General features: G+C 50.9%; 8 protein-coding genes across 9 annotated transcripts; 4 read left to right on the top strand and 4 right to left on the bottom strand.

Moving 5' to 3' along the window:
• Positions 1-286: 286 nt before the first annotated feature.
• PV09_05124 (uncharacterized protein) lies at positions 287-1,687 on the top strand (the record flags this gene model as incomplete). Its single annotated transcript, XM_016358593.1, has 1 exon — positions 287-1,687. The coding sequence occupies one exon, from the start codon at positions 287-289 to the stop codon at positions 1,685-1,687; it is 1,401 nt and encodes a 466-aa protein (XP_016213694.1).
• A 277-nt stretch (positions 1,688-1,964) lies between these two features.
• Positions 1,965-4,304, bottom strand: PV09_05123 (uncharacterized protein). Its single transcript, XM_016358592.1, has 2 exons — positions 4,059-4,304; positions 1,965-4,005 (listed from the first exon to the last, which is right to left on the bottom strand). The coding sequence occupies exons 1-2, from the start codon at positions 4,219-4,221 to the stop codon at positions 2,219-2,221; spliced, it is 1,950 nt and encodes a 649-aa protein (XP_016213693.1). The 5' UTR covers positions 4,222-4,304; the 3' UTR covers positions 1,965-2,218.
• Positions 4,305-7,885: 3,581 nt separating this feature from the next.
• Positions 7,886-10,120, top strand: PV09_05122 (uncharacterized protein). The gene is made up of 3 exons (XM_016358591.1): positions 7,886-8,176; positions 8,227-9,672; positions 9,728-10,120. The coding sequence occupies exons 1-3, from the start codon at positions 8,095-8,097 to the stop codon at positions 10,015-10,017; spliced, it is 1,818 nt and encodes a 605-aa protein (XP_016213692.1). The 5' UTR covers positions 7,886-8,094; the 3' UTR covers positions 10,018-10,120.
• On the bottom strand, positions 10,050-13,908 carry PV09_05121 (uncharacterized protein). Its single transcript, XM_016358590.1, has 5 exons — positions 13,527-13,908; positions 11,400-13,479; positions 11,021-11,349; positions 10,613-10,969; positions 10,050-10,559 (listed from the first exon to the last, which is right to left on the bottom strand). The coding sequence occupies exons 1-5, from the start codon at positions 13,790-13,792 to the stop codon at positions 10,415-10,417; spliced, it is 3,177 nt and encodes a 1,058-aa protein (XP_016213691.1). The 5' UTR covers positions 13,793-13,908; the 3' UTR covers positions 10,050-10,414.
• Positions 13,909-15,346: 1,438 nt separating this feature from the next.
• Positions 15,347-16,675, top strand: PV09_05120 (the record flags this gene model as incomplete). Of its 2 annotated transcripts, XM_016358589.1 has the most annotated exons (3): positions 15,347-15,746; positions 15,803-16,022; positions 16,076-16,563. In XM_016358589.1, exons 1-3 carry the CDS (start codon positions 15,585-15,587, stop codon positions 16,561-16,563), a joined length of 870 nt encoding a protein of 289 aa, XP_016213690.1. In that variant the 5' UTR covers positions 15,347-15,584. The 2 variants fall into 2 exon arrangements, with proteins under 2 accessions (XP_016213690.1, XP_016213689.1); XM_016358588.1 differs by having other exon boundaries at positions 15,347-16,022; positions 16,076-16,675.
• Positions 16,617-19,808, bottom strand: PV09_05119 (uncharacterized protein). Its single transcript, XM_016358587.1, has 4 exons — positions 18,918-19,808; positions 18,838-18,861; positions 17,860-18,754; positions 16,617-17,804 (listed from the first exon to the last, which is right to left on the bottom strand). Exons 1-4 carry the CDS (start codon positions 19,127-19,129, stop codon positions 16,689-16,691), a joined length of 2,247 nt encoding a protein of 748 aa, XP_016213688.1. The 5' UTR covers positions 19,130-19,808; the 3' UTR covers positions 16,617-16,688.
• A 384-nt stretch (positions 19,809-20,192) lies between these two features.
• PV09_05118 (uncharacterized protein) lies at positions 20,193-22,839 on the top strand. The gene is made up of 3 exons (XM_016358586.1): positions 20,193-20,649; positions 20,957-21,360; positions 21,476-22,839. The coding sequence occupies exons 1-3, from the start codon at positions 20,563-20,565 to the stop codon at positions 22,509-22,511; spliced, it is 1,527 nt and encodes a 508-aa protein (XP_016213687.1). The 5' UTR covers positions 20,193-20,562; the 3' UTR covers positions 22,512-22,839.
• Positions 22,772-25,111, bottom strand: PV09_05117 (uncharacterized protein). Its single transcript, XM_016358585.1, has 2 exons — positions 24,315-25,111; positions 22,772-24,219 (listed from the first exon to the last, which is right to left on the bottom strand). Exons 1-2 carry the CDS (start codon positions 24,654-24,656, stop codon positions 23,014-23,016), a joined length of 1,548 nt encoding a protein of 515 aa, XP_016213686.1. The 5' UTR covers positions 24,657-25,111; the 3' UTR covers positions 22,772-23,013.
• Between the last annotated feature and the right edge of the window lie 47 nt (positions 25,112-25,158).

Genomic DNA, 25,158 nt, shown 5'->3' with positions numbered 1-25,158 from the left:
CACCAATACGGCGTTTCTCCTTGACTCGAGCAACATTTTCTTCATCACTTATCTTCTAGTCTTGTCAGATCAGCAGAAGCTTCGTCTGGATTGTGAAAAGCGAACGCTTTCACAAGCTCTAAGCACAGTGCCCTAGTTCTCCCCCCTTCTCTGCTCTCCTTGCCTTCGATTATCTTTCTTACTTCATTGGATTCATGGCTCCCAAGTCAAGACGCCACGTGAGTCTGGACTCTCAATACCCTTTATCTCCTACTCATACACTGTAGCTTGTCTGAAAGGAATTCTAATGGTATCGCAGGCCAGCTCGAGTAGTGACGATTGGCAGCTCTCAGGGAATCCGCCAAATTCGTCCAGAACCCAGCGGTCTGGCTTGTTTGCTGTCATCAAAGCCTTTGCTTGGCTTTTTTCTCTTGTGCTAATTGCTGCAAGCGCCCTCGCGGGGATATACGGATACCTTTATTGCACAAAGTACCAGCGTGAACCTCATCTTTACCGCCAAGTCACTCTTGCACCTTCTAAAAACAAGATACTTGCCTCAAGATGGTACTTTCCAGCGCCACATAGCGTCACGACTGCTACACTCTATGCGACAACCATTCTAGTACCTTCGCCTCCTGTGACGCGGGCTGCGACCCCAACTTCAACGGATTCAACAGTGCCAAAAGATTTGAACATGCTTGAAGAGCCCAAGCGCGTCATCACTTTGTACCCCTCTGGCTGGCATACTATCGATCTAATATCATCGACTGTCTACACAGCCGCTCCCGTGTCTACAGCGGCTCTTAGCGAAGTTACCAAAGATGTCGCATACTCTGAACATGAGAGCTCATCAAACAATGAAGCAGCGAGAACATATGTTCAGGATCTCGTATATGCTGTTCAGAAGAGCCAGAATAAGCTTGTCGAGCGCCATGCATTGCCTTGCGACTACCATGGAGATGACATCGAGCTACCACTCTCTGTGCCATGGACAGATGAGTCTCTTTCGAAGCTCCAGGCAGGTATCTGCTCTCCTTCGTACCCGACACCAAAACACCACAAGCTGCTACCTCTCGCTGTTTGGATTCGGATGAATGAGGGTCAAAACGCTACTACGGACAGTAAAACCCTGGAAAATAGATTCCAAGCCTTGGTTAAGGATATCGACAGGGAGTATAAAAGTGAAAAATACTCGCGTAGTGCCACTGGGATCGTGTTGTTCCTCACATCTCTGCTTTGTGCGCTCCTTGCTATCGGGTTACCAGTGCTTGCTCACTCGAAAGCGCGAGCTTCGACTGTCCGAACGCCTAAAAGGCCATACAACAACGAGCCAAAGCCACGCAAGCGTTCTACTACTCTTTTCACTCCAAAACCACAATCAACGCGTCCAGATGTTGTTATCCAGATTCCTCAGGCACAAGCAGCTTCTGAAAATCCTACATCTCGACGGGGAACCGGCGCGCCGGAAACAGCTCACACAAGTCGCCAAGCTACACGGGAGGAGGCTCCACCGCAGCTGGTGACTTCAGTTAATGTGGCTTCCGATCCCACTCCCGCATCTCGACGGGAAACTGCTGCACCAGAATCAGTTCACATAACGCGTCAAGCAACATCGGAGCAGGCTCCCAACTTCATAGCATCTGGTGCTGATGAAATCCCAGCTGCTAAATCAAAACCAGAGACTCCTCCGTCCCCGGAAACGAATTAAGAGTGTAAGAGATGCAGAAATCACTCAAACCAACTCTCCGTAATTGATAGCCTCAGCCTATCGCAAAGTGCAGCGATGATTGCACGGGGAGGTACTGCACCTGTCAAGGAACTGGATCTGGCATCATTAGGCAGGTGAGATGGACGTCGAACCTCTTGGTGCTGTGCGAAGACGACATTTTCGGGCTGTACTTACATTGGACCTTGGTTTTCTTCTCAAGTATACTATGTCTAGCTCCCTCCTACAGTTTACTCAATGCAACTGATTTTTCGATCCGCTCTTTTTGCTACTTGTTGTTTATGGTACCTTCAAGCCGACAGAAATATCATTTCTCGAAATGAAAGTAGATTGCATATACAGTGATGTCATGATACAAAAGATTACGATGAGTGCAGGATGGAGCTTCGAACATCAGAATATGCCATTGCCTAATACTAGCAACTATAATCCAGGATCTCCGATAATAATGTCACCGTACGCCAACGCTCTTCCCACTCCGTCATGTGTGAAGTTAACTGACAATTTAGCATTTTAGAACGCAGGAATTCCAGCAAGCGACAATCGGACCTTCTCCACGTTGCCGAATCGACTCTTGTCATGACGTACTTTCTTCCTGAACATGCCCAGCTCTTGTAAAAACATCTGCGCTTGTTCCTGAACCTCCCTCGCCCAGATCTCTTGGGAGTCTTGAGCTTCGTCTTCGTGCATGACTTCATGCTCTTCCTTTTTGCTCTGAGCATTGCCATTATTACTTTCGAGGTTTTCTTTGTCCTCATCGTCATAAGCAGGAGACAATTCGCCGTATGACTTTGTGCCATTTGCAACGCCTCTGCTTACAGGTTCCTCTACAAGAGCGTATTCCTGCGGTATCTGGATTGGATTTTTAAGTTCTCCGAGAGCTAGACTCAGGTGCCTTCTCAAAGCCTCATTCTCATCTCTTAATCTCTGATTTTCTGGGCGGAGGTATTCCGTCTCCTGTTGCAGAGCCTTGATTCTGGCTTCACTGACTTGGCGGCTCTCATCCATGAGACGTTGCATTCGCTGGACCTTTTCTTGATAACTATCCAGCGCTTCCATTTCCTGCTGCTTGCGTTCATGAGCACGGCTCACACTTAGCTGGAGCGAGCGGATAGTTTCCGCCATCAAGCTAATCTGGGCATCGCGTTCAGCAGCATTTACAGCATCAATGTTAGCGTGAGCCTTGGTACGAATGCGTTTAGCTTGATCTGCGTAACGCAAAGTTGAGAGAGTTTCGTCATAATCGCTTGCTGACGGCGAGATACACGCAACCATCGCAGTCTTTGAGTTGCCACCAAGCGAATCTTTCAGAAGATATGTAAGCACAGAATCTCGATACGGGACAACCTCGAGGTGCAAGGAGCGTGGACGACCGTGAGAAGATCCTGGCCGAGGACTGTTGCGGCCGGACCCTCCACCAGGGCTTTGCAATGCTTGGCGTCGAGGGTCAGCAAGAGCTGCAATGACGCGGCCAAGCGTGGTTAGCGACTGGTTAATCTTGCTGCCCTCTTTAAGTCGTTCGCCCTTTGCTTCTGTCTTCGTTGCCCTTTCAGAGCCTGCCAGATCCACCAACCTCATCCTGGCTGTCCTTTCAATGGTCTCGTCGTTGGTGAGTGAGTGCTGGATTTGCTTAAGGGTGATGGTGAATACAGCATGTGAGCGCGAGGAGGTCTGATTCATCTTTGTTGAAGCCGTAGTTCTGTTCTGGTCACCCAATTCCATTAGACGTTGGATATCTGCGTAGCTCTTGACAGGAGCATCAGTCAGGCCTTGGATGTAGACACCTTCTTCAGGGCTCTGTCTAATCTTCAAGTAGTGAAGCTCTTCTGGTCTTCCGCCCGTAGGGCGTGGTACGAGAAGGTCCCTGACGTGCTCTTTATAAATTTCCAGGTACGACACGTGCACATTATACGTCGTGTTCTCCTCTGGTTGGCCCTGGATTCGCTGGAAGAGATCCTCACAGTATCTAGGGATCAAACCTGGTTGCTCAGGCGTGCCCATCATCGTATATGACTTGCCACTACCGGTCTGCCCATACGCAAATATACAGGTGTTGTATCCCTCAAAGTTGTGATCGAGGAATTCGGAGGCAAAAGAAGCGTATATATCCTCCTGAGTACAGTAATGTGGGGACGTAGGATCGTGTGACCAAAACGACTTGTCAAATGTGAAAGTCTTCTTCTCTGGTCTTGTTGCCTTCTTGTTTGGAGTTGAGTCCGGCGCAACTGGAGGAGGTTCGAGAATGGTCTGCTGGAGTTTTGGGTTCATGGAAACGATGCATGTTGACTGGGCTTCGATTTCTATGTCCTCTGGTTAGTAGACTACTCTGCAATATGTGCAGTGGCAAGCATACCTCGAGGAATAAACTGCCTCACTCTCACCACCACCTTGACATTTCCAGTATCATCGCCGCCCATGCTGTCTCTAAATGTTGAATCTGACGCTCGCAGCGAAGGCGCAGAAGCCATAGATTCGAAGGACCGCAAACCACCCATGAGGCGCGTGTCGAATGCCATTGCCGCAGAAGATGTTCGATGTTCTTGACGACTTCCTTCGAGCGTTGGCGACGCAATGTGTGCATGGGCACTGTTGCTTTGCTATTATGGCGAGTCAGTAAGGCTGTGGGGCCGCTTGTTTCCGTTGCCATCACAACAGACTGCTGTTTTTAGTTTAGACGCTAACTGCGGGACTACCCGCACCCCCCCCTTTTGCTCCGCATCGTCAGCATGGTTATTTTTATGTAACTTCACCAGGATCGTTTTGTGAACTGAATAGCCTCGAAGCCGATCAAGCGTCTTCTCGTGCAGCTGCATCTTGCTGAGGTAGCGTGGTGGTTGAACCTATTCTGGCAGGAGAAGGTGAATACGCAATCACGTGTTTTAGCGTTCTACTTTTTTTGAGCTTAGCCTCTTTCGATTCCTTTGCTTCAAAGTCGTCCCGACAATTGAGAATCGGAAGGTCATTTCGATCGAAGATCTTCAGTGCCCATATGACCATGTTCTGCTGTTCAGCTCGGCAACTGAAGGTAATACGAATAGAATGGTGCTTTGCCATGCGTCCTTCACCTTGAAGAACAAACACGAAACCTTTTTTCTTCTTGGAAGGAATAAATTCGGATCTTGTCAGCTGCATAAAGTAAGCAAATTTTGAAGGAGCAGACGGCATTCCCGTTTTAGCGTGTTTCTCACTGGCTTCTAATAAAGAAAGGATGCCTGATGTCTTCCTCATGGCGTTGAACTCGAGTCAGATTTTAGCCTTGTATTTTTTGTACCCATTGACGCTAGAAAGCTAGCAGCGCTTGGGTCTAATCAAAGTTCTGTTCCGAAGCGACATGTTTCCGGAATGTATTTGCAACTGAAGCGGTGATATATGCAGTTTCGAAATACCAATTACTCTTCCTGAGAAGCTCTTACTGACTAGCCAGGATGAGTACTGCACATGCTTTGAAGAGTTTCAGCAAGGCGAGTTGATCACCGGAAGAGTGGTGCTTGATATGATACGGACTTACTGAAATTGACTCGGGCTTGATGACCATACCTGAATAAAGTGTAAACAACATCAATAAGATAATCATTCGTTGCCAAGAAGTCCAAACGAGCCCTGTCGTTAGAACTGAATGGACATGAGCAATGAAAAGTTTGATCAAGAAATGGATTTGGTGCTCATACGTGAAATTGGAATTATAAATGGATTTAGCAATCTGAGATCAAGTGTTCCATAACTATTGGTCTTATTCAAAATTCTCTCGATTGCGTATGCGAAATCGCGCAAAGAGTTTCGCTCCCAACTCGCAAAGTATATATGTCTACGTGATTAATTTCGATGTAGTACTACAAGACCGCGACTCCTCGGACGCGGAGAGAATACGTATCAGTATCCAGCTGTGGCTAAGTAGAGACCCCTCTTTGGCAAAAACAAAAAAGCACAAAAAAGAGAATAAGGTGGTAAAGCGAATGAAGAGGTTTTTTTGTGACCTGATTGAATGATATTTTGTTTGCGCATTATTCTCTTGGTAAGCTGGATTCTAAGTCGATACGAGTCAGCGTGTAGCACATAAACGTTGAATGTTGTATCGCATGTTTTGAGCGATCCTCATAGCCTTGGCTTTCAAAGAGTTACTAGAAAGGGTGATGAGCAAGTCATCAGTATTGAGTCTCAGGCTCTTGCGCGTGGTTCTCGTGAGCAGGCGAAAGAAATGGAAACGTACACAGAGCAGAAACGATGAGTCATATTCCAGCCTTATCATATGTTAAGCGAGCAACAATGAGAGTCCTAAAGGAAAATGAACTGCTCCGCATGATTCAACCAAGAACAAGTTGCAGAGCGCTGAATTGGCCACACAAGTTGTTGACTTCCAAACCCGTATCCACTGCAGAACGACTTCAGATGTGCACATCTTGAGACATGAAGGGATGGACGAGCCATTTTTAAATAAGAGCACATAGTTTTTATTTTATAGATTAGCTAGATTGCTGGCGCATAAATTTGAAGCAACTCTAGCTATTGATTCATAAAAGAGGAATTGCAAACAACTTTTCTCACATGTCCGTCCGTGACTAGAGGACTGTAACGAGTGAGTGAACGTTCTTCCGTCTTACTACTTCAGCTCCGACGTGCAGCAACTGACCTGCAGTGTTTTGAGGGCCCCCATGATTCTTGGGTGCGGCTTGCCGAAAAGCAGGCTTCCAGATCACGCCCCAAGGCTGGGCACTTCAATTCAGGCCGTGGGGAGGCATATGTAATGCCAACCCATTCACTTAGCTTGTGCTTCCGCATCCGGTTTAATCGTTTGTTAACAATACCAAATTGTAATTACTATTGGAAACGTCGCACCGACCGTCTTGGTAGTCGAGAGGCTGAGTACAGACACGACCAACATCTGACCGGACATTACCGAACCATCATGGGAGCTTTTCGTATCTGAGCAACAAGTTTCAATCACCTTTGAAAGATAATCAATCAACTACGATCTACCCACTAACGATAAGAGCGATTCTAACAGACTTAGGGAGTAGGCCAGCACAAAGCATGGTAAAGTAACATTTCATATCACGACTGGCAGGCCAACCTACACGAAATTATCAACATTGAAGCTCAATTACATGGTTGAAGCAATCGCGGCGTAGCCGTTCTTAGCGTTAATCAAGCTCTTTCGCTTGTCATCTGCCGCCGAGATTCTCAAGAACGCCGCGAAAGGCTTTTGTACAGTTCGAATATTGGCACCGCGAGCCTCTACGATCTCGAGAATTCAAATACGCTTGACTAGCAATTTTGATGTAGATAGATCCGTCTTCGCAATTGTCAAGAGTTCACCGGCGGATCTATCCTCCCATATCACCGATCGAAACAGATATCCAGGGTGTTCTGGAACATTTGAGTACTGATTTGGGCACACGTGGTGGCGCCATGAGCTCCAAGGCGTATTTTGGAGCGTGTGCTCCGTACTGATCCGCTGATCGCTCGGGATGCTGAAAGGAAGGCAGAAATCTCGCCAGTCCGCTCCGCTGAGTTCGCGAATCCGCATCGTCCCCCATCCAGACTTCTAGGCATTTGTCAAAGATCCACGGCCATTTGTAGTGGTTATGATTAAAAACGTTCTCCTGTAATCGAGTGTCCTAGCCTATCGAGATACGCTGGAGGAAGCATGACCAGCGAGTAAGATGTTGTATTGTAAAAACGTGCTCTCGAGGCATGTATCTGATTGGCCCAGTCGAATTTTCTCCAACCTCGGAGTGCCAAGGGCGCCGAGGCCGCCAAGGTTACCCGCGATGGAGCTGTTATCTGCCCAGACTTCGCCCGCCCAACAGCATTCAACGTCGCTCGACTTGTCTGCGTATAGCCAGTATTCTTATACAATACCAAGAACAATGCCACGGAGTCTTCAGCGCAACCCAAGACGGCAGTTTACTTGGCTCGTCTTTCTGGCTGCCCGCGGCTCCTCCGAGTGGCTCGCCAGTAGCAGAGGAAGGTGAGTGTCAGAGTCTGATCTGAGGGTCGGCGTGGATTGTTCGACCATGGGATAGCGAGATTTGTGAAGCCTTGGGAAGTGGCTGATGGGCTGGTAATTGCGAATTATACGTTGATTCTTCAAAACGTGCTTCGGATCTTGACCTTTCAGTCCGTAAAAATAACTTCAACGGGCACGGCGAGACTGGAAACTAAATCCAATTCTTGAACTTTGCCTAGAATTTAACGAACGATCGTTCGTTGATTAGTGGGGGTGCTTCTTCTGGCACACCACTTCTCTGCTGTCTCGACCAAGGCCCGAAATTTGGGTTGCCACCTGGCGTATAAAGCTTGCATCGCTGCTTCTCTGGCCCCGGTCTGAACTGCCAAACCTATTCCACCCAGCAAGAAGAAGGCCTGGAGATACAGAAAAGGCACTCAAGATGGTGTATCTTCACCAGTATGACTACATATTTGCCATTGGCACTTTCTTTGCCATGCTTGATGCGTACAACAACGGTGCCAGTAAGTCGTTGACCTCGCCCAGCTTCGACAAGCCTTCTGACAAGTCTTAGACGATGTTGCCAACTCTTGGGCTACCTCAGTCTCGTCGAGATCCGTCTCGTACAGACAGGCCATGATATTTGGCACAATATTCGAAATGGTCGGCGCTATTTCTGTCGGCGCTCGTACCGCTGATACAATCAAGAACGGTATTATTCCAAACTCAGCATTCCGCGGCGATGCTGGCGTTCAGATGCTGGCCTTCACCTGTGCTCTTGCAGCAGCTTCTTCCTGGGTTATGTGGTGCACGAGGCACTCTACCCACGTTTCCTCAACATACTCACTTGTTTCAGCGGTTGCTGGTGTTGGTGTTGCCACAGTCGGCGCTGACAAGGTCCAATGGGGTTGGAATAAAGGTAAAGGCATGGGGGCTATTTTTGCTGGTCTAGTCATTGCCCCAATTGCTGCCGCCGGGTTTGCTTCTTCGATATTCATGCTCATCAAGGTTGTCGTCCATATGCGCAGCAACCCTATCCCATGGTCGGTCTACACTTCTCCATTTTTCTTTCTTGTGGCCGCTACTATTTGTACACTTTCGATCGTTTATAAGGGTTCTCCAAGTCTAGGATTGTCCAAGAAGCCAGGCTGGTATGTTGCCTCCGTCACTCTCGGTACCGGTTTTGGTGTTTGCCTTCTCTCCGCCATCTTCTTCATGCCATTCTTGTACGCGAGAGTTTTGAAGAGGGACCATAGCGTCAAGTGGTGGATGTTTGTTATGGGTCCTGCTCTTTTCTTCCGTCAGGCGCAAGAAGAGCACGATAGAGCAAAGGTTCCCGACTATGCCGTTGTTCAGCATGACAAAGATGAGGAGACCGAAAACGGTTCACAAAAGTCTGTCAGCGACTACGATGCCAAGGGCGCTGAGGGCGGTGACATTACCGTTGCTACCACCAGCAATGATGTCGAAAAGGCATCTCCAGAGAGTCAGAAGACCTACCAAGAGCTACTCAAGGAAGGCCGGGAAAGATTCCATGCTAAACTCCGCAAGAAGCGCGGTCCTATCGGCTGGGCCATGCGCACCCTTCACGAGAATCCGATGGGTCAGGGCGAGATTTATGAGTTGCACAATATCAAGATGTTGATCAAACGCCTTCCTGCTATGATTACTGTTGCTCTTCTCTATGGGCTCCACTATGATATCCATGCAGCTCAGGCTGGCATTCATGGTACTCCAGAAGGTCGTCGTATGGCTTCGGTCTACTCATATGCGAAGAAGTACCCCAACGAAGTCGAGCATGCCTACTCCTTCATCCAGGTTCTCACCGCATGCACTGCTTCTTTCGCCCATGGCGCAAATGATATTGGTAATTCTGTCGGCCCATGGGCCGTAATCTACAGCGCTTGGTCTACTGGCAATGCTGCAGCCTCCAAAGCCCCAGTGCCAGTATGGCAGCTTGCTGTTCTGGCAGGTTGCATCTCCGTCGGTCTTATCACTTATGGCTACAACATTATGAAGGGTTAGTCTTTGCTTTTATCACAAAACTGGTCGCAAATACTAATCAGCGGTCACAGTCATGGGAAATAAGATCACCTACCATTCCCCTAGCAGAGGCTCCTCCATGGAGATGGGCGCCGCCATTACCGTTCTCATTTTCTCACAGTACTCTCTTCCAGTTTCAACATCTATGTGTATCACTGGTGCTACTGTTGGTGTAGGGTTGTGTAATGGTACCATCAAAGCTGTTAACTGGCAGCGGGTGGGTCTCTTGTTGATTTCCTGGATTATGACAATCCCCATCGCCGGTACTCTCGCTGGCGTGCTAATGGGCTTGTTCCTTAACGCACCGCACTTCAAATCGTAGATACCCACAATCTTAATTTGAGGGGTTTGACGGCATGCAGAGGAGATTCAAAATTGGGTACGGACGGGTATTTATTAACCATAGCACGCTCTTTGCTGAATGTACTTTAGCCAGGTTCGAAGCGGAGTTTAGTATCCAATTCATAGATTACCGCATGTTCCTCTCATTTTGGCTTCGAAACAATTGCAGTAGAAGGTTGTTTTGACAGCGTGACACACTCAAACTTGAGTTCTGAAAGGAAGTATAAGGACATATTTGCTAAGACCTCAGAAATATCTTTCTTCCGCTGATGATTCGACGTTAATGAGAATAAGGCAAATGTAGAGAAGTATGTTGGTTAAGGATTATCCAATATTCCCGTGTCTGAATATCAAAATTTGAAGTCGTACAACGCCGTTTAGTCTTCCTTCCTCTTAACCGCGTCTCGTTGTTCGTGTGCACTGTTATCCTGACTCAGGCCCGACAAAGCTGTTCCACTAGAGTTTCCTGTATTAATCACATGGAATGAGAAGTCGAGCTCGCCAACCAAGTCCTTAACAGTTCTAGATTATGAATTAGTTATCGATTCTGAGGAGATCAATATATGCAATCATACTGAAGCAGAGTCTCAAGCTCGAATATGATACACCGACTTGCAACCTGGAAAACAGCAAAGACGGCATACTCCGGCTCATCAATATGTCTAAAAGACAGGATATCCGCATCGATAGTTTCAAGTCGACGTGCAAGGCCGTATGGTCGCGGTGCGGTTAGATACGGTGGCAATGGTTGGCCGTTTGTGACGCTTGCAGATAATAATGAAAGAAGAGACGTTACTTCATGAGACGTATGACTGACGCTGCCTAGAAGTGCTTTTAGATCTCTTGACCACTGGCTGAGATGGTGATCGGCTTCAACTCCCACTTGTAACGATTGAGAAGAGTATGACAGAAGGGACATGTAGCGAGTCATGCTAGAAAAACTGTTAGGATATTTCTGACAGATAAGAGCTGAAGTCACACACCTATCTACGGACTTCACGAGCGTATCATATTGCTGCCTTGGAAACCGTCCACCAATGGGTATCTCGTATTTCTGGAAGGCTGCGAAGGTTCGCAAATTTGTGAGCACGAGCATTTGCTTTGTGAAGACTTTGACTCGAAGCTTCGTCAATTGGGCACCAAGACTCTTCTTATCATTTGGATCACCTTCCGCATCCTTAATACGTGCCTGTATAGACTCGTGTACGATAGAGTAGTAGTTTGCAAGCAAGTACAAAGAAGCCCCAACTGTTCGGCGGAGGAGCGAGTGTTCAGTTATTGGGTACGGTAGAATCGTGAATATGAAAGCAACCTAGAGTCTTTTAGCTTTTTCGAGAAGCAGGATTGAGTAAATGGACATACAAAAAGGCCCGCACAAACAGTTGCCAACCTATACGGAGCTAGCTCATATATAGGAAGGTATTCCTGCCCATTTGCTGCGACGACTTCCTTGCCAAGCTTCTCCACTTCCAGCGTATACGCAAGCACAAGTATGTTTGTGACGATGCTAATCAGACCAACAATGGCCATTTGTGGGCGTTTGATTGGAACCCAAAGCCCGACACTCGTAACGAGCCAAACGAAAACGATTACTCCTGCTCTGTGTTTGTCTGGAATATAGTAACAGAGAAAAGAAACAATCATCGCTATAACCGTGCCTATTATGCGGAGCACAAAGCTGGATATACTCTGTCCAGCGGATGGCGTCATGCTGATAGCAATCATGATAATAGCCCACAGAACGCGATGGGCTTGGAACCACGAGTGCGTATCCTTAAGAAACGCAGCGACTGCAAGGGACATTGTTGCGATTGCAACTCGAAATCCAAAACTAGAATGATTTGATCTGAAAAATCTTGGAACGACTCTGATCGCATTTCCGAGCCTCTCTACGGCATTCCTCGGCGGTAGATGCTCAGGGTCTTTTCTTTTGCTAAAAGCACTACCAAGGTCGACAAGGATAGCCGTTTGATTGATATCTCCCAAGTCACCTCTGGTCTCTTCGGTAGGGCCTTCTTCCGTGTTCAAAAACGTTCGGAGCCATTTTCTTAATCGTTTCCAGCCAGGAAGAATCAATTTCGACTTCGACATCGTGCCATTAGCAATCAATTCATCGGAATACTTTACCAGAGCCAAGACAGCTTTAGCAGAAGACCAAAGAAGGAACTCCATATAAAGTAATAAGTAGACTTGTCGCTGGTTTCGCTCGTGCACATTTTCATCGGTATTTCCAGACTGTTCATGAAACGGAAAGTCGACCGTCCTTCTGGTCTCAAAGAAATCGGCCGAAAGCTTGATTCCATGTCTTTCGCCCCAGTCTTGTAGCATTTCTCTTTTCCCGGATGAAAATTCTTGAATCTTGGCTTCCAAGTGGGCTGCAAATTCCGCGTCACCAGGTCCTACTATTCCAACTTTAGCTTCGTCATCGTCAGCTGAAAGTGATTCTCTTGGAGGCTTTTTCAGCTCTAGCTGAATAGCAACATGTTCAAGGCCCTGGCAGGCAGCAGTAATGATGGAATTGAATGAAGCATGCATGGCCTTGAGGTTATCCGCCCAGTCTTTGACTGCAGCGGCTCTGGTCTTCATCTCGTCTTCACCGAGGCCCTCATCAAGGTGTTTCTGACTCCAGCCATGACTCTGGGCCAGTCGCTCCAGTAGATCGTTCATCGCAGACATTCCCACAGTTGGAAGCATGACTGACCGAAGATGTTTCGCGATGGAGCCCAAAGCCTCTGGCCCTAACTTCCCAATCGCTATTTCTCGCTTGGCAAATGGCAGATCTCCCTGAATCTTTCCATGCAGCCCTACGATGGCTTCTACACTGCCACGCACTGCGGCCAGGGGAGGCGAAATTTTGTAATCTGCGTTCCGCTCCACAACCATAGCTTTTTCTATGTTTTCTGGATCTTCTAGATGTGCTAGATATGCCTGGTGGCTCTTTAGACACATTTGCAAAAGACTTAAGTATCCGGTTATTTGCTTAAAGATAACTGTCCGAACAGTAACTGGCAGCACAAGCAATGAAACTGCGGTTGCAATGGCAAGGCCTGTCAGAAAAGCTTCAAGCAAATTCTCGACAAACTCAATGACATAGGTCATGGTTGGTAGTGTAGGTATAGTCGTGCATGTGACTACGCTAAAGATGGAATAAAGAATGACAGGAAGCTGCAGCTGAGGCCATTTCGATCGCGCCGCATTTAAAACATAGACTTGGAAGATGAGCCAGATTGCAGACACTGCGGATGCGGAAGAATTGTATTCCCGAGCGGTTTGAGGGGTGATTTTGGAGGTATGTGCGCGTGCCTCAGTTGCACAGTAGCCAACGAGCAGTGCCATCGCAGAAGCAATGCAAATGATCACCACGTTCGTAAGCATACCCTGAAGAAATTTTGCTCGAGGTAAGATAGCCATTCCAAGAATCGAAACAATGGGGACCAGATAGCTATACTTTCAGTCAGCCTCATCCCATCGCTGGTGTCTCATAGTTACCCGATGGATCCAAAATGAAAGGCGATCACATCCACCTGTAGCAAGCATAGCGCAATAGCAGGGGAAAGACCACCCTTCATGAGTAGCAAAATCGTAAAGATATCAAGTTCCAAGGCATTCCAAATTTTCTTCCCTAGCGAAGGCGCTTTCGGCTTGCCTTCTTCTGAATCTGTCTTCGTCGCATCTGCTGCTGGGATATTTTCATTAGCAGAGGACCCAAACTCGTCTTCCTCCTCAGACCGCCTCCTGCCATTCTCTGACTCCATAGCGACACTTCCAGATCAGCTCACGAGACACTTGTTTCTTTACTGGCGCAATTGCACGCGTAGAGACTTGGACACCATCGGACTCATGTCAAGACAGATGATGCGAGATAGCGAAGTCTAGCGGAGATATTTAAGTTAGAAAGCTGGCGCGCCTGATTAAGTAATGATCGTAAGCAGGGTCTGTGTTTATCTAACCGTTTCGGTCCTCCTTCCGCAATTGGTCGGCAGCATGGATCAAACGGAAAAGTTGTCGTTGACTTGATGATCACGCAAAGCTCCAAAGATGCAATGTACTAATTCATGTAATGCAAACAAACTTCTGTGTATTACGCTCCCTTCATTTATAGAACCAAGAATGTTAGGCCTATTTCGTACACCTTGTGATCCGAACGACTAATTCAAACAGCGCTTTCGATCTTTGCAGGATGATTCCGCCTCTTCCTCTGTGAACAGAGTACGATCATCACAGACTAATATCGCCTTCTTTCTACTAGAATGGAAAGGAGATTTAATCCATCTAGCGAGAAAATTACCACCGAAAATAGAAGAAAGTTGATCGGAAACACAAAATTAACGACTCTTCTGGGAGCCCGTGATTGCTGTGTGTTCAGACAATTCCCTAAAACCATGATGCTCCAGACATTCGTAGACGTAGTCAGTCTCAAGACCCAACGATACGCGATTGAATTTTGTTCACCCTCAAGATTTCACATTGGCTGTCCACTCGTGTCACCATGCTAACGTAATGATATTCTCCCGGTTTGCGCCATATCTTTGCACTTCAATAACTTGAATCTGGCATGTTGACTTGGATGGTATGCATAGAAGACGCCTGTAGAGTAACGACAGTGTATTCTCCATGCAACAAAATTCCTTTAATTCTTTAGCCAGACGAAGTGCTGGATCTGGCAGACTGATCAGCACATTTGCCAATTGAACGGCCAACTTAAGCTCAGCCAAAGCCTCAAACTTAGTGCCAGAGCACGCTATTGGATCTAGTGCCATCACGAAGAACGGAGACGTGTAACATTAATCTTTATTACGGAACGAAGAAACATTCACGTGAATGTGCAAGGGTCAAAGAAGCAGGACGACGGTTCAGTTGTTCAAGAAGTTCGTTCATGCATTCAAGCAAGCCTATTGGGGGCCAAAAATGAGGAGCTAACTGTTTGACATAACACAGACAGTAGTACAGGACCAAACAAAGGGATGTAGGGATGTTATTTGATACATAATCGATATGTGGATGTCCGTAATTCATTGGAACGATCTCACCGACTATCGACATAAAGGGTGTAAAGCATTGATGGAAGAACACATTCTGACCAGGCGGTAAGATCAGCCACAACTGGCGAACGATGATAACAACCTCGCAAATTCAGAAGCCGGGGCATCAACGAACAAAATCATGACCTACAAGATGCTCTGGACCAGTAATGGCCCTAATGGCATAAATTTGCCCATCATCAGTGCTGATATAAGTGGCTGTGCTGAGGCGCAGTCATTAGCTACCCCAGGACGAGGAACTAGTAAGACAAGGCGAGCTCGTTGCTCCGTTACCGTGCTCGTTGCTTATGACCATTTCTGCGCTGGTGTCGATCCCAGGCAGCAAAATTCGAAGTTGAATTCAAATAGCAAGTGCAGTAACCTACCAGAAACAGGATCATCATGGTTCTCCGACCGGTATACTATCCCTCACCTGACCACCAACAAGCAGCAGACGAGATGCAGTATCGACCCCCGGACTCGCCTCCAGCTGGCCAAGAGAGTTGGAAATCCCCCAAACCGCAAGATGGTGGATATCAGGACTATTCGCGATCTCAGGAATCACCCCCTTATGCTGCTCAACAACCATATTCGCAGACAGGACCATATGCCTATCAAGGCGGCGAGAGCGCATCATATTATGGCAACCCAGAGCAACCGCCCATATACAGACCAAGCCAAGGTTACAGTGAGTCTCCTCCACCACGACAGTATCACGGAGTGCCGTATCAACAAGAGTATCAGCCGCCGTATCCGCCTTATCCACAAGGACCGTATGGCTACGAGCATTCAGTTGGGAGCCCATATGGCCAGACTTTGTCCGAAACACCCCCTCAGGGTCGCTTCGATGCTACTGATGTCAAGCCGGAAGAAGAGGGAAACCCCGCCGCAAATGGCCCGCAGCGCGAAGAGGAACGCGGATTGATGGGAGCGCTTGCCGGCGCCGCCGCAGGTGGCTATGCGGGTATGTGGAAGCGGATACCGAGACTCACGCGCAAGCAGACTGACTCTGGCAAGGCCACAAGGTACACCACGGCCTGATCGGCACGCTGGGCGGCGCATACGCGGGCCACAAGCTCGAAGAAGCGTACAAGGACCACAAGAAGCACTCGACACCACCACCACCACCACCGCCGCCGCCGCCGCCGCCTCAGTCTAACCACGACGCCCAGGCCATGAGGGGCAACTTCTCCGCTAGCTCGACCGACATCACGCTCGACCGCGACTACGACCTGATTGCGCAGTGCGCAGACATCCAGGGCCGGCGCAGACTGTCCTCCATCTCGCTGAACAACGTCCTCACCAACGACGACGGCCGCTTCAGATGGGTCGCGCCGGGCCAGGGCGCTGGCAACTTCGGCGCCAGTGCCAGAAACGTGCACCTCGCGGACGGCGGCCGAGTGCTCGAGGCTGAGTTGCGCCGCTGCGACGGCAGCTGGCGGCGCGACGCCATCAGGCTGGACGAGCGCATCGAGAACTCGGATGGGGACCTGAGGCTGATTTGAGAAGGGTGAGATAGGCACGGACTCTTTTCTTTTTCCTTATACGAAAACTATGCGATGATTGTGCGTTACGATGACCTTTAAATTTCGTGAAGATATTAACGATATGTCTGACACATTAATGATTACTATGTTAACGTGAACGAGTTGCTTATGCCCTCAAACGCCGTAATCTGCCCAAATATGTTCTTTGCATCCCCCCAGTAATGCAATCTGTACGTGCCAGGCTGGATGCTGTCGCCCTCACCTTCAGTCTCCCAGCTCACGTCGACGTGGCTCGTGCCCGTCAGCGTGTCGTCTCGGTACCATGTTAGGCTCAGGTACCAGTCAAAGTCGTTGCGTATCACAGTCCAACTGCTGCCGTTCTGCTGTTCGACAGCTGTGAAGGTCTGCTCTTGGCGCAAATTATTGCGCGGGTTGGCGCCGACGAAGGTTGCGTTGATGACTGCTCCGCGTGCGTAGGTGGCATTAGGCTGCTTGAGCACGTCGCCGAAGTTCTTGCCTAGCGGAGGGTTGTCCTGGATCACGGGGCTGATAAAGCTCAAGCTGTTGCCTCGGTTATCTGGGGGTAGCGTCCCTTGCGACGGCCCGGTCGTAGCATCCGCAGATAAGTAGTGCATATTGCTGATTGAGAGATTCATGTACGCAGGAAGCTCATACTGGCCGTACAGTGTGGATGCGCCCTCATAGCGCTGAATCTGATACTCTTCTGGCGTGGTGACATAGTGTGCATATGTGTTGGCGGGCGAGCCCACAACCACGACCGGTTCGGCTGAAGTGAGCCCCTGCGCGGTTGCAGCGGCAGATACAGCACTTTTCCACCTTCTTCCAGACATTGTGGTGACCTCACTCGGCGAGATGATCATGAACATTTGTCCTACGCGGAGCATCTGAACATCGACAATGTTCGGCGTCCAGGCATAGGGGAAATCCATTTCGCCAACATCGAGCAAAATCGGCTTGGGCTCCTGGCAAGCCTTCTGTTGGGCAGTCGGCGTCCGTAGCGCCCCGCTGACCACTTGCCAAAGAGGATTGGCGTCTGGTGCCCCGGAATCATTCTGAGTGAAGTCAAACACTCCTGGGCCATCTGTGGTTCCCGCAGCGAACGAGTAGCCGAGTGCTGCAGGGCAGGTTTGAACCGTTTTACCGTTATATTCAAACTGGTAATAGCGCATGTCCTGGAAAAAGTGGAAGGCTTTGACAGTAGGATCTTTGATCGGCGTGGCCACAGAATCGAAATCTTTCTGCGGGACATGTTAGCGCGACTGAATAGCAGATCCCTTGAACAATCAGACGTACATATAGATCAAGAGCGGGCTGAAACTGCCTTCTACCAATTTCATAACAGCTGCTAATGCCCAAGTCTAGCTTCTGAAACTCAGGACCGCGACCGTGGCAGGGCTCTGATTTGCCTCCACACGTGCTGTTCTCAAATGAGCACTGCTCACCGGATCCATCATCACACCACGCTCCGAGGACATTTGGAGAAGTGTCTCCCACGGATGCCTGTGAGAATCCTGCGACAAAGCCATCGGCTGCTGAGTCGTCTCCAATCATAGATTGCTCGAATAAATACTCGGCAACGCCTTTGTTGTCGCCGGTTACGTGGGTATTGTTCTCCAGCGCCGATGTGCCGTGGACGGAGAACCACGTGAGAATCCCCATATTCTTACCGTCAGATTCGCGCTGGAATCGTAATAGCGTGAGCGTCTTCTCGACATCATCTGTGTACTGCGCCCTTTCCGCTGCGGGGTTGGCCAGATACGCATATGGGCTTCGATTGATGTTGGCATCGGACACCGTCGTGTTGGCAACGTCGAGATAGCCGGGCGTCAAGGATTCGTGAGCTCGCTTGATCGCTAGTACAGAGCCGTCGACGATAGCCTGGTAGCTTTGCTGGCTAAAGCCGAGAGATGTGACCTGCGGAAGCAGGTAGTTCAGAAACGCTCCGGGTCCCGAATGCTGATGGGTGCCGACGACAGCGATGTTTTGCTGCCCGTAGACAGCATAGTCGGACCCTAGGGCAGCGACGCCCTCTAATATGCCGTCTCGGATAGCAGTGTCACCACATGCAGTGTCGATGTTCAGGTACACAAAGCGATCTGCAGGATTCGTGTTGCTCCCAATGATAAACGCGCGGGCGTAGATACGCTGGCGAAGTCCAGTGCCGACTTGCGCAAGATTGGCGTATCCCCTGTAGGGCTGTTAGGGCCGGGTGTTTGATAGACGCATAAACGAAACTAAGCCCGAAGTTGACGGACGGGAAACCAAACGTACATGAAGTTAATCTCGACTACCGGCCTACAAGCCCAAAAAATTAGTGGAATGCTTATCGTGCAAAACAGTGACGGACTTGCCCTGTGATGTCTGCCTTTCCAACCCCAAGGAGGTAGAGATCGCCCTTGCCTGCTCTCTTGTTGTATGTCGAGTGTGCCCACCATGACTGCCTTGGCACGTGGAACGAATAGAAGAACGATTGACTGAGGGTAAGATACGAAAGCAAAGCAGCTGCGCACAGCAAAAAGGAAAGGATGCCGATCTGGCTCGATGGGCGAAGTTTGGCGTCCATGTTGTGTGAAAGCGCGGCGCGAAGCTACGCTTGCATTGCTCAACGGGCAGCCTTCACAGCGGTACAGGATGGTAGAGAAGCAAAGGAAAGACAACGTCGAGAGATGGGGAATCGGGTCAAAGATAAGTAGATGTAGCCATGGCAGCTCGCGGGCGAACTAGCGAGATCATCTTTGCTACGCCTGTACGGCTCACGAGTCCTGTTTCTACAAGTGTGCGGTCATCAGATACCCAATCTGCAGGAACGCAATATCCCCCCTGTCGACATGCCAATCAGACGACCTCGATGCAACGCTCCCAGCTCGTCCAGCAAAAGGAACGAACGCAGAATCGTCCACAGACCCGGGCTAGCGAGCAGACCAATCTCCCAGGCATTTCGGAGGTGCTGTCTGTGTCTGGAGGGTTCCGGGCTGGGGAGGGGAGGGGGAGGCTGCGGCTACAGATCGCTACCTGCTGGATCTTCAACGTTGAACCGCGCCTGGGAGCGCTCATTGGACGAGGGTCAAGATTAAGGTTATTCTCCCATTCTAGAAGGGATGACGCATAGAAAGGCTGGAGGCGCGGTGCAGAAACGAGATTGGGGGAGCGCACGCGATAGATGGAGCCATGTTAGGGCAACAACTGCGGTAGACAACCTTGAGTTCGAAGGAGAGGAGCCTGACATGCTCGGGGGAGGGAGGTTGTTTGGTGGTGGACGGAGGGAGGGGCGCTGGAGGTGGAGGTGGAGCCGGGACAAAGCGTGCGGTCTGACCCGGGCGCGTGCAGAGGGCGGCGCCTTCTCCTTGGACACAGACGAGGACACGACGTCCGCGGCAGGGTCGTGGAGCCTTCCCAACGAGGACTAGCGTCTCCGGCCGTCCTCAGCCCCGTGACAGGCGTCCGCCCGCGTGCCGGACGACCCGCTCGCCCTGCGTTTGTGTCATCGGATTCTGTTGTCTCCCTTGGCCTCCTCCAGTCCAAGCAATCCGTGTGTGCTTTCGCTGGCGACAAGTGTCCAGGACAACTCCATGGATGGCCCCCTCGCCGCAGAATTTGCCCGCGTGCTGCTCAGTGTATGCCGTCTTCCATCAGACCATGCAGGATACAATGACTGCGGCTGCCTCGAAGCCGATCGGGTGGGCCTGGGGCCAGAATGAGACAAGAGTAAGACGACTGCTGAAGACGAAGCCCTCTGGTGACATCGTTCTCTCCACCCGCAGTGGTTGGAGCCGTTTGAGCTCTCTTTTTACGAGCTCTTGCTCTCCCCTCTCAAGCGTTGACTTACACTCTGCCGAGCATCCCTGATATCCGACCAGTTCTGGCCGTTACCCCATCTCTTTGCTTTACGGCCTTAAGCCATCTTACTACAGCGCTTGAGATTTAGGCTTCCCTTTTTGTGGGCATCCAAACCTCAAAACATCGTTCGCTGCTCTGCTTCTGCTCTGCAAATTCACGATGCTTTTCTCAGCATTCTACGAAGCGCTTAGACACGTTGTTGCAAAATCACCTGTCCAGAATCCCCTACTCGTCTTTCTTATCTTGGTGAGTTGCCCAGCCTCGTTAACCCCAAGCCTTGGTGTGTATATCGGATACGCACTGGAGTCCAAAACTTAAAAAAAAAAAGAATCCTTCCAGCCTCTTCGTTCTTTGCCACCGACTGCTCTGCAGAGTTTTCAAGACGTTATTATCTTGACGGCTTGTCACTGGAGTTTGCATTCCCATGCTTGCGCATCTGCCGTCTGTGCTCGAGTTGAGACCGTACATTCCCCAGACTATCCGAACACGTGATGGTCTCTATGCTCAATTGACCATACCAATGTCTTGCATGGCCTGAACTAATACTGCACAGTATTTGGTGTACTATACAGCATGGGCAGTGTACTACATCTTCTTCCATCCGCTACGGGACTACCCAGGCCCAATTGTCTCGCGTTTTTCTCGCATTCCGCAGGCCATCGTTTTGTGGAACGGCTCTGAGCACAAATGGCGCTACGAGCATCACCGTAAATACGGACCGATTGTCAGACTCGGGCCCAATTCCCTGTCTTTTGCGGACCCGAAGGCGTGGGCAGATATCCATGGCTTCAAGAAAAATACGCCAGTCAAGGACATGGATTCGTATCAGCCTGCTGCAAACAATATGCGCAGTATGTTTTCGGAGCCGGATGATGAGAAACATCGCTACCAACGCAAGATCTTCACCCACGCCTTCAGCGACCGTGCCCTAAAGGAGCAGGAGCCTCTCTTCACAAAGTACGTTAGATCTCTCAGTGCTCGTGGGAGAAGACTTGTGCAGCTTCGTAGCGCAGCTGGTTATCTTGATCCTACTTTCCGCATCAATAAAGTTCTTGTGTTGACTCAAATGCAGGTACATTGATGTTCTCGTTGAACGCATCAAGCGCACTATCGAGTCCAATCCTGCGGGCTCCTTCGACATTGTCAAGTTGTTCAACTTCACCACGTTCGACATCATGGCGGACCTTTGCTTCGGCGAGTCGCTAGGCCTTCTTCAGTCCGCCGACTACTCGCCGTGGGTGAGCATGCTGTTGGGCGCCTTCAAAGTAGGCTCTCGCATGCGCGCTGTCTCCTTTTTCCAACCATTCCGCTTCCTGCTCAAGAACCTCAAGTTCAAGCGCATCGAGGCCATACGCAACGAGAACTTCCAGTTCAGCGTCGAACGTGTCAATAAGCGGCTGGCCACCAACATCAGCCGGCCGGACATCTGGGGCCTTGTGCTCGCACATCAGGAGAAGGGAGAGGGTCTCTCGCTGGGCCTCATGCACGCCAACGCCGGCCTCTTTATGGGCGCCGGCACGGAGACCACCGCGACTGAGCTCAGCGGCCTGATGTATTACCTCATGCGCAACCCGGAGTGCATGGCACGCTTGGCTGCCGAACTCAGGGCCGCCTTCCCCACCGAGCGCGACATCACCATGGAGCGCGCCGCGCAGCTGCCCTATCTGCACGCCTGCCTCGAGGAGGGGCTGCGCATCTACCCTCCCGTACCAGCCTCGCTCCCCCGCGTCGTTCCCCCTGGAGGCTCCGTCATCCTGGACCGCGTCGTCCCCGCCGGCACCCATGTCTCGATGCCGCAATACGCCATGTACAGGCTCTACTTCGCCGATCCGGCGTCCTTCCGCCCGGAGCGCTGGCTGCCGGACGCCCCGCGCGAGTTCGCCGACGACGTGCGCTCCGCGCTCCAGCCCTTCAGCCACGGGCCCAGAAACTGCCTCGGAAAGAACATGGCCTACCACGAGATGAGGATGGTGCTGGTCAGGCTTGTGTGGGGCTTCGAGTGGGAGCTCGCGGAGGGCATGGACGGCTGGGCCGAGAACCAGAGGAGCTTCGCCGTGTGGGAGAAAGGCCCGATGTGGGTTCGGGCGAGGGTGAGAGCGAGAACGTGACAAGTCGTTCTCTTTGTCGTCTCTCCTCGTGCTCACTGCGTCATGAGATAACGGTCATCAAAAGTCCCACTGCACTGTGGCGTCCTGGCCTCCCCACCTTCGCTCTCCCCTCTTCAGCTGAACGTTCCTGTCAGACCAAAAGAATAAAAAAAAAACGCAAAGATACGTGCTGCTCATGTTCTAGATATCGGAGGGACGGGGAGAGAAAAGAGAGAGAGGGTGAGAGAGGGGGAGAGAGAGAGAAAGAGAGAAATGAAAAACAATGTCTCAACTGTTTCTTTTGATTTCAAATGTCGTTATGTAGATTCGTCGATTACAATGATATGTGTACAAGTTTCGCCGCTCTTTTTTTTTCGATGTTTGCAAGAGCGCGTCGTGCAGCCAAAGCGCACCGTCTCCCAGCCGGGGCTGAGTCGAAGAAAAAAAGTTTCAATCAGACGGCCCTTCTTGGGCCTTCTAAGGCGTCGAGCATGGGAAGAGAGAGGGGAGGAAGGGGCATGATTCACCGCACGGCGACGGGCGAGGACGACAGGACGTTTCCGTCGCCGTCGCGACCCCTCTCTGCTTCCCTCCGCTTAGCAAGCAGCGCCTTGAAGCCGCCCACCCACTTGGCGACCTCCTCTTCGCTTCTGGCACAGAATTTGAGCTGACGCTCCTCCGTGACGACCATGAAGCAGTGCCTCTTGCTCTTGCTGAGGTCCTCGATGTCGAGCGCCTCGACGACGCTTTCGAAGGGGATGATGTGCAGCGGCTGGTATTCCTCCTCGTTCTTGTACAGCGCCAGCGAGGTGTTGCGCAGGACCGCCCAAACAGACTTCCACTGGCGCGTGCCGGCCCGTGTTTTGAGCAGGAGCAGCGGGCTGTTGTGAAGGACGCGCTCCGAGGGCGCGGCCTGTTGAGCGCGCGACGTCGAGAGGCCCGAGGCGCTGCGCTGTGCCGGCGGGCGGTCTGGAATGGCTGCCGTCGCCCCAGAAGTCGTGCCACCGGTGGCAGCGGTGCTGGGCCGCCGCTGGGCAGACGGCCGATAGATCTCGTCCAGCTTCCTTGCGCGCTCTTCGCGCTCCGCCTGGCTCTGCAGCTGCGGCAGCGACAGCGTCGACTCCGGGTACACACCACTCCCTAGCGTCCCGCCTCCGCCTCCCGTGTCGCTGAAGTCGCTATAGCTGGCTGCCTCAGCGCCGGACAGATACTGCATGCCCAGGCTCGACTTGCGCGGGGTATTGGAGGGGCCCTCCGCCGTCTCGGGAGTAGTGCCTAGATTGTTTCTGCTCCTGCTCTTTTTCATTCGCAACGGCTGTACGTGGCTTTCTATGTCCGAGGCGCTCGTCTCTCCCGTTACATGGCTTGCAGCCGTGTTGGACACTGCTGGTCCAAAGAAGCCGCTATCCATACCAGCGCCACCAGGTGCGGCCTCGACCGTGGGGCTCAGCAGAGCGACGAATTCGTCCTCCTCCTCGCCAATTCGTGCCTGTGATCTGATGGTCTCAACCCATGACCGAGCCTCTGCATCGCTTGGGGCCTCAATATGGTAGTTTCGCTCGGGGGTGAAGAGGGCGAAGACGTGTCGCTCTTTCTTCTTGGGGTCGCGTTGTCGGGCTACGGCAGTTAGATCGGCCAAGGGGATCTGATGGCGTAGTTTTGTGCCGTCACTGTCGGCATAGAGAGAAAGCGTCAGGGGCCGCAGGACCATGTGTATAGGTTTCCAGGACTGTCACGGTTAGTCAGGATGAGGACAGTTAGAGCACGGACTGCCACGCAAGAAGAGAATATCATCTGCATGGGTGCAGGCAAACGCAAACGTACCTTTGTCTTGCGCGTCCGCTTGAGGACGTTGCCAGACTTGAGCACGCGATCAAATTCGAAGCAGCCATTCTTGTTGACGGGAGAGAAGGTGCGTATGGCCAGACCGTTATTGGTCTTCCTCGCCTGCACGTTTGCGGCAGCAGCATTCGTCCCAGCGGCCGTCGTCGTCGTCGCCGTCGTAGTGGCACTGTCCGGTCTCATTTTTGTGTCGAGGGCCCTCTCGTAGGGAGCCAAGTGTCGTGGTGGTTGTGTGGCGTCCCCTAGAGAATGCGCCAAACTGGCCGGCACGGTAGAAGCAACGGTGGCGCTGGTGAGAGCAGATGAAAACGATGTTCCTGCCATTGGCCCTCCAGGAAAGGGGCAAGTGAAGAGGCCCAGACGTGTAGCCCTAGGCAGAGATTGATCAGGTCGTTGTTCGCTCTCGTGATTGCGGCCCAGCCTCGAGAAGGTTGGGCATGCGACTCGGAGGACTAGGCCGTCATGTTCTGGCCCGAGTTATGCTAGGAGCCCGGCTGAGTTTCTGAGGGTCGAAAGCATAAAATGCCGGTTCTGGGGGCCCTGATTGTGGTTTCGTATCGTCTTTTGGCCTCTCTGATCACAAATTCGGGGGGATTGGACGATGGTAAGGCTGGATGGCGATCTGCGGAGGGTGGAAATGAAGCGTGTGCTGGCACTTGACGGTTTGCACTGGTGGAAAATTGAAAAGTCGACAGATGGCTAGCTTTGTTTGGTTCGAGTAGATGTACGTGGATATGTGTGATGTTTGATATGTGGGCGCAAGATGGTGTGGAACTGCGGCTCCTCATCTAGGACAAGAAGGGAGAGTCCCAGGGCAGCGTAGTAT

Source organism: Verruconis gallopava (assembly GCF_000836295.1).
Source record: "Verruconis gallopava strain CBS 43764 unplaced genomic scaffold supercont1.15, whole genome shotgun sequence".
Taxonomy (NCBI): domain Eukaryota; kingdom Fungi; phylum Ascomycota; class Dothideomycetes; order Venturiales; family Sympoventuriaceae; genus Verruconis; species Verruconis gallopava.
The sequence above is the reverse complement of the archived record's forward strand: the minus strand, read 5'-3'. Positions and strand labels throughout refer to the sequence as shown.